Source organism: Leiobunum rupestre, chromosome 9 (genome assembly GCF_980474605.1).
Source record: "Leiobunum rupestre chromosome 9, qqLeiRupe1.1.hap1, whole genome shotgun sequence".
NCBI lineage: Eukaryota > Metazoa > Arthropoda > Arachnida > Opiliones > Sclerosomatidae > Leiobunum > Leiobunum rupestre.
The window spans coordinates 43,361,749-43,368,475 of record NC_143392.1 but is presented as its reverse complement, the minus strand read 5'-3'; the positions used below and the strand labels follow the sequence as shown (position 1 = coordinate 43,368,475).

Here is a 6,727-nt window from a genome sequence, read left to right as displayed (position 1 = left end):
ACCTAGGAGCAACAAACACAAGGAGAACGCAGCTAACCTGTAAACACGCTAACGCAGTGTTGTGTACGAATTTCATTGGACGAGCCTTTACACCGAACGTTTTATGGGCAGGGAGGGAGACAATTTCCGAATTTTCCCCTTCCGATGGTAGCAGGCGATAAAGCGTCTAACCAATGAAAACTGTACACAAGAAAATGCACGACTTTTGACGGGTTACGTTCTACTTGTGTGTGGTGCTGTGTTTGTTGCTCCTAGCTTCTACAGACTTTTAACCCTCAAATATTAACAGCAGTCCTAGTGGCAAAAACACTGGTTTCGTTGTTCCACCATTCTTTATACTCCGTTAAGGGTGTGCGAGTATCACTTTTTGGCTATCGAGTCGAGTTAGAGTTTCAAAATTTCTTCTTTCCAAGTTCGAGTTTGAGCTTGAAAAACTAAGCGAGCTTACGAGTTTTAATTTAACCCTTTTTTTAAGAACCGAGTTTCTAACGAGCTTGAAAATTTTGGGAGAGTTTTGAATTTTAACGAGTTTGAAAATTTTGAGCGATTTTAAAATTTTTACCCCCTAAAAGTTGTTTCAAAAGAGAAAAGTTTTCCAACTTTTCACGTTGAGCTAATATTTGAGTAATATATACTGTTGTAGTTCTTTCCAAAACCAAACTAAAACTGAAACTGGAACTAAAACTTCCTCATGACTCTAATGGACCAATGGCGGGAACCGAAAAAAATATGACGTCAAATATTTTTAAGCGCCCTGATTGGTTGAAAATTGTGACATAGGTTTTTAAAGTTTAAATTTACAACTGAGCATGCGCGCCTTATAAATTAGCAAATCAAGCACTCGGCAACACTTAAATTGACTGACGAGTTCTTAGCGAGCTTGACCTTGGCGAAACTTTGAACTCGAAAGCTCAGCGAGATTCTACAGAAGGCTTAGAGTTTCGAGCCGAGTACTCGCACACCCTTTGGCGTTTAATAATTTGTGAGGAAGATAATAACAAGGAAAACAATAAGAGCAATTTCACTTCATAGCTTGGGTTATGGCCGCCATTGTGTTGGGGGGGGGGGGGGTTATCTGTGTGAAAAAGCATGGATAACGTTTTGTCACCTGGGACTTAAATCACTGGATAATCCCTCTCTAAATATATTTCAATGTAGAACTAAAAATATAAGTTAATTATGTTTAAATTTAATTTGAATCTAAATTAGGGTTGCCACACGTCAGGAAAATCAGGGAATTTAAAAATGGGCCTTAAAAGACAGGGAATATTAAGAATTTGTAAAAATTCAGGGAATTCAATTTTATCTTGACTCTTTTTGAAGGTAATTTTACTCTAGATCTATTATAAATTCTATGTATTACATTTATTTCCTTGAAAATTTGGCTAATTTTTTCAACATTGCAATAACCTTTTTACTGAAATATAAGTGCAGTAAAAATAAATAAATTTATAAACTTCTGATAAAAGTAAAATATAAATTTAAATTTGGCCTTAAAAAGTCAGGGAAAATCTCTTCAAAGGGTCAGGGAATTTGAATCTGAAAATTTTGTGGCAAATAAAGGGATACAGTTTTTTGGATGGAATAATTAAAAATAATTTATTTCCATTTTCTCTTTCTAAAACCACCCTTCTTAATTTTCTTTGTTGGCTGGTAATCGCAAAAAAAATAGAAAAATGTTATTTAAAATGAAATTGACGCATAATAAACAAAGATTTAAAATATACCTTTTTGTTTCCTTTTTTCTTCTTAGCAGAGAAGTCTGAAACATCAGCATCCAAAGCAGAAATATCATCAAAATGTGCGATACCTCCCAAACTAGACATAGTAGCCACTTGACGAGATTTGTGCTGATTAAATACATCAAATTGAACATTAATGAAAACATGGCATGTTTCAGATAGGTATTAGAAGAATTAAAGGTAAGCATAGGAAATTTGCAGTAGTTTCAGAGAATTTTATAGGAAATTTGCAGTAGTTTTAGAGGATTTTATAGGAAATTAGCAGTAATTTGAGGATTTTATAGGAAATTTGTAGTAGTTTTGAAGATTTTATATTAAATTTGCAGTAGTTTTGAGGATTTTATAGGAAATTTGTAGTAGTTTTAGAGAAATTTAAATAAATAAATTGAAAATAACTTTTGAATATTTAAGAAGTTAAAACGCATATTTTTGAAGTAAATATCTTTCAATAATTGTCTATGAATTAGGATCCTGCAATACCTGATAAGTGACAATTTTTTTTATATGAATTGAAATTTTGTAGTTTTTGAATATTAGTTAAAGGGAATATAACCCGCAAAGCAATCTTTATGGAAGACCCCTTCAATTTTTCAAATTACCCTGTACAGTGGCGCCAAACATTTTTAAAGCCAAAGGCAAGAGCGGCCAGAGCTGCAAACGTTGGTGTTCCACACCAAATACCCGAGGTTATATTCCCTTTAATATTGAAAACGCTTAATGGGAGGCAGAAAATACAAAAAAAAAAAACCTTCAAACCATAAAAATAGTCTAATATTGGGAAGTTATTAGAAAGTATAGTTTTTTGTAGTGGCTTAGAACAGGAGCATATTCTGGGGCAAACCCTCCTTGGGCATAGCTAGGACTAAATTTACACCCTTTTACCTAGTCTGACAAATTTATTTTTCTGATTTACTCGTTAATTTCATTGCCTCATTATTTTATCATAATTTTATATGAATAAATATCGAACATACTTTCTCTTGTTTAGTAATGGGTAGACGGAGCATGTAATCTTCTTCGTAGTCAGTTTTCCTCTGAGAAGATTTGTCTTCTTTGAGGCGTTGCAAGTCTTTAGATTCCTTGAAATTAAAAACAAACATCCGTTACAAAATGACCAAATTGAAATTAAATATGATCTTACCCTAACTTCTTCCGGCCCCTCATCATATTCCTTCCGTAACTCTTGCATTATATTCGAACTAAGAGCTCTTTTACGGGCTCTATCCAAAAGTTTTTGTTTCTGATCTAAAACAGTTTCATCTCCCCCTAAATTAAAAAATTGACAAATTATACGAGTTAAATAACAAAATTAGTATTAAATATTAAATGATATTTACTGTAATGCATAGCTGATAACTTTGGAGGAACGTATGCTCTACTGCTTTTCAATATCTCATTCTTTTTGTCTTCATTATCATTATCTTCTTCATTGTTATCATCAGAACCTTCACTTTCTTCAATTTTATTCATCAAATTTTCAGGGTTGGCTCTAAATCTGAGTGGATCATCTTCATCTAGGGTTGCTTTAAAATTAGTAATTTTGATATGATATTGATACAAATATGTGTACTTATGTTTCCAGTCGTTGCAGATGTTAGTAATTTATCAATTTGATATTTTAATTTCTGATCAATTGGTCTCAGTTTTTCCATGACTGTACGAATCTCAACAAGCCTATCTATACTTGCATCTTTTTCTATTTGCTGACCACAAACCTTTTGATACATCAAATATGTAAGATTGGTTAAATAACTGAGCATAAGTTGATTCTTGACTTCTAGGAAGCTTAAGCCCTATAATAAAAAATTTACTCTATAAAGCGCCTGTACTTACATGAAAACTTAAATATTCCATTTAAACATTGCAAAAAGTGAAGAAGTCCATTGGGAGAAAACTACCTTTATTTGTGAAAGTAAATAGACTAGTACTTTGACTAACAGACTTTCAAGTCAAATGACTTCCCTTAAAGTTTATTTTCCTAAATAAAGCTAGTTTTATCGTCAGCCTTTTTTAAAACTTATGCTGTTGTTTACAGTTCACTCCTCAGACCTTGGATTAATAATAGGGCTATTATTAATCCAAGCTCCGACCAATGGTGGAACGGTGGTTTACATACTTTGTCTGATTTGAAATTTCCATCTTTAACCCGTTTAGTCAGGATTTTAACAGTTTGTCCAATATCTAATGATTGATTTGCGACATCTGAATTTGTGGTAATCGCCTCTGGGATATCCTTTTCCACCGCTTCCATAATGGAACAAACTGAGTGATAAAACTGAAATTAGCAAAGGCTTATAAACGATCAGCTTAATAGAAGAGTAGCATAGCAATCGTTATCCTAAAATAACCCGTTAAAACCACGAAATCTTAAGTTTAAATAAAAAGGAAATAGGTAATTTAATAATTACCAACTTAATTACACAACTAAATATATTTTTAATTTTATATAAAAATATTGTACATTTTTACCAGATTCGCCGAGGAATAAACAATGTGTGATTAATTTTTCAGCGACATCTATCCAAAATACTGATTGAAACTGTAACCAAAAGTAATTTAATAACTGATGAAAAGTAGGTCAGTTTGCCGCAGCCTTGGCATCAGAGTTGTTGAAATTTTAAAATGATTCTGAAGGGAAACCTCGGTAGAAAATGCGTTTTGCATACGATTTCCAAAGCATATTATCTTCGTAACATCAAAACAAGTCCCTTTTCTGTTAAAACAGAAAGAATTATTGGCAAACAGCTAAATGAAACTCTAAATTATGTATGGTGTGAATTAATTTTTTCTCATATCTTTTTTATTTTAAGTAAAATTTCATTATTTTTACAGGGACCATATAAAATTAACAGGGAATATTCTTCAGAAGCCTCAAATACAGTTTATGAAGGATTTCTTACGAAGCAACTTAAAAGAGTTAAGGCTTTCTCTTTGACATCAAGTTTCATTGGAATAGCTCTACAACCTAATATTATTCATAAACTTATGGACAGCAGTACATTCGCAGCAATATCAGTCGGAATATTTACAAGTTTCTTCATTATCGGTACCCCTGTGTTACTTCATTGGATAGCAAAACGCTATGTTATTAAACTAGACTTTAACAAAGACACTTTGCAGTTCCAAGCTACTGTACTTACCCTTTTTAACAGAGAAAAAGCCATGGAATTTAAAGCTTCAGACGTAGTTGTACCAGAATTGCCAACATTCTTAGCTACTGTTATAGTTCAAGGAAAACCTTTATTTGTCGATTCCAAACAATTTACTGATATGTCTGTTTATAAACACCTTATGGGGTATGACAAACCTATAAATCTTCATCTAGAAAAGAGCAATAATATTGAAAGTGAAAAAAAATAAATAGTGTTGCTTGTAATTAATAAAATGCATTAAATTAAAATTAAAATCATGTTATGCCAAGGCTTAAGCGGTGTAATAATAAAGCAGAAAAATTTGCAGACACTTTTATGTATCTAATATTAATCAGGCTCCGAAATAAGGAATTTTTTTTAAGTGGGCCCAGGGACTACTAACACCTAGTGCGTCGAATTATTAAAGTGTGCAACCTTTTTAGGAAAATCGTCGTAAAATGATATATTTCCCAAACAACGTATCGTATCGGCTGGGATAACGAGTACGGTTCGGAAATCATTCCTAGCCCTGGCCCCTTGCTCAAAGATATTAATTCACTAAGGCGGGGAAAGATGGTGACACAATGCGAGTCGTGGCCTTTCGTAGCGTGAATTAAATCTGAGAGAGGGGGGGGGGTTACGTGCAGGGGAAAGAAAAATAAAAAAGGGGGGAGATTCGAATTCAGAATGAAAACCCTTTGTCCTTAATCAATCACAAAATCTTTATTTAACACTTATTTATAAAACACTACATACAAAATAAACAAAATGAGGGGGAACTGAGGGAAATAATTCTGACTTTACAATAGTGATAGTTAGGCCATCTCAACTATGGTTCTTTTGGCTTTTCTACTTATCCCTTGATTTCGATGTCCTCCGCTACGTTGTCGTCTCTTCGTTTAAGGGTTTTCGCGTTCTTCGGTTCAAGGACAGTAGATATCTACTGTCCTTGCTCGGTTCACGCGAGATGCCCGACACACGCGCTTCACAGAACGGGACGTCTTTGGGGGTTGCTTGTATACACGTTTACTCTTTTCTCTATTCTCTTTTTTTCTTTATTTCTACGGTTTGGCGGCCGGATTGCGGGTTTATTATTCTCTTTTTTCTTTCTTCTCTTTATCCGGACTTTTTCCAAGCTGACGATGGGGTAGGTACTTCGGGTTTCGGCCTGAAATGTCCGGCTAGGCGAGGGAATCGGTCTCTTCCATCTGGGTTTCTTCTCTCGGAACGGCTAGATATTGGATGATCAACAGGTGATTTGAGGGTATTGAGGGCATTACATTTCCCAGATTCATAGCTGCTTGGATTATGCTCTTCCGGTTGGAATTCCCTGGATGTAGGTCATCTAGGTAGTCAGTGATGGTTGTTTCGATCATGAGGGTTGCAACCATAGATATAGGAAACGTATATAAAGGTCTAGATAAAATATTTGAAAGGGAGTGAATACGGAGGTGACGGCTAGCAGAAACGCGTAATTTCTGCAGGCTATCCTTATAAGGCGCTATCTATTGGTAAGAAAGCTCGTGCTATCGTCGCGAGAGCCATTGTCTACTGCTTAAAAATGATACTAAAAGTCACCAACAGATGGTGTCTAAAGACTACGGCCTGCGGAAAGGTCAAGCACTTAGTACTAAAATGCTAAGAGAGCTCCTCTGATGCTGAGATGGAAAAGGTCGTGATCGCTGACTCCAGGTAGATGGGAGATGTCCTCAAGTAGGTTGTCGTCAGAGACCAGCACAAGGTCAATAATATTGGTGGCCGCGTCCTTGACCCTGGTGTAGTGATATCGTCTGTATATATATTGTATAGTTTGGCCTACCTCCTCTAGGTGGCGCACACAGTGTTAAAACCTCT

General features: G+C 34.8%; 2 protein-coding genes across 3 annotated transcripts; one reads left to right on the top strand and one right to left on the bottom strand.

The window, feature by feature from the left end:
- Positions 1 to 1,434: 1,434 nt before the first annotated feature.
- On the bottom strand, positions 1,435 to 5,004 carry LOC149928480 (neuroguidin). 2 transcript variants are annotated; one of them, XM_090158131.1, is made up of 9 exons: positions 4,883 to 5,004; positions 4,212 to 4,281; positions 3,859 to 4,004; positions 3,313 to 3,535; positions 3,080 to 3,256; positions 2,884 to 3,008; positions 2,717 to 2,821; positions 1,728 to 1,850; positions 1,435 to 1,650 (listed from the first exon to the last, which is right to left on the bottom strand). In XM_090158131.1, exons 1-9 carry the CDS (start codon positions 4,904 to 4,906, stop codon positions 1,600 to 1,602), a joined length of 1,044 nt encoding a protein of 347 aa, XP_090014257.1. In that variant the 5' UTR covers positions 4,907 to 5,004; the 3' UTR covers positions 1,435 to 1,599. The 2 variants fall into 2 exon arrangements, with proteins under 2 accessions (XP_090014257.1, XP_090014258.1); XM_090158132.1 differs by lacking the exon at positions 4,883 to 5,004 and having other exon boundaries at positions 4,204 to 4,226.
- LOC149928479 (transmembrane protein 70 homolog, mitochondrial) lies at positions 4,321 to 5,169 on the top strand. Its single transcript, XM_090159133.1, has 2 exons — positions 4,321 to 4,508; positions 4,575 to 5,169. The coding sequence occupies exons 1-2, from the start codon at positions 4,365 to 4,367 to the stop codon at positions 5,100 to 5,102; spliced, it is 672 nt and encodes a 223-aa protein (XP_090015259.1). The 5' UTR covers positions 4,321 to 4,364; the 3' UTR covers positions 5,103 to 5,169.
- Positions 5,170 to 6,727: the final 1,558 nt, after the last annotated feature.

Bases quoted from the DNA above. Each gene is read 5' to 3' on its own strand.
- LOC149928479 (XM_090159133.1), top strand. From the start codon at position 4,365: ATGATTCTGAAGGGAAACCTCGGTAGAAAATGCGTTTTGCATACGATT. The intron at 4,509-4,574 runs GTATGGTGTGAA...TTATTTTTACAG, and splicing joins TAAATGAAACTCTAAATTAT to GGACCATATAAAATTAACAG.
- LOC149928480 (XM_090158131.1), bottom strand. From the start codon at position 4,906: ATGGCTTTTTCTCTGTTAAAAAGG. The intron at 4,005-4,211 runs GTAAAAATGTAC...TTTATCACTCAG, and splicing joins TTTATTCCTCGGCGAATCTG to TTTGTTCCATTATGGAAGCG. The intron at 1,851-2,716 runs GTATGTTCGATA...GTATTTAATCAG, and splicing joins CCATTACTAAACAAGAGAAA to CACAAATCTCGTCAAGTGGC.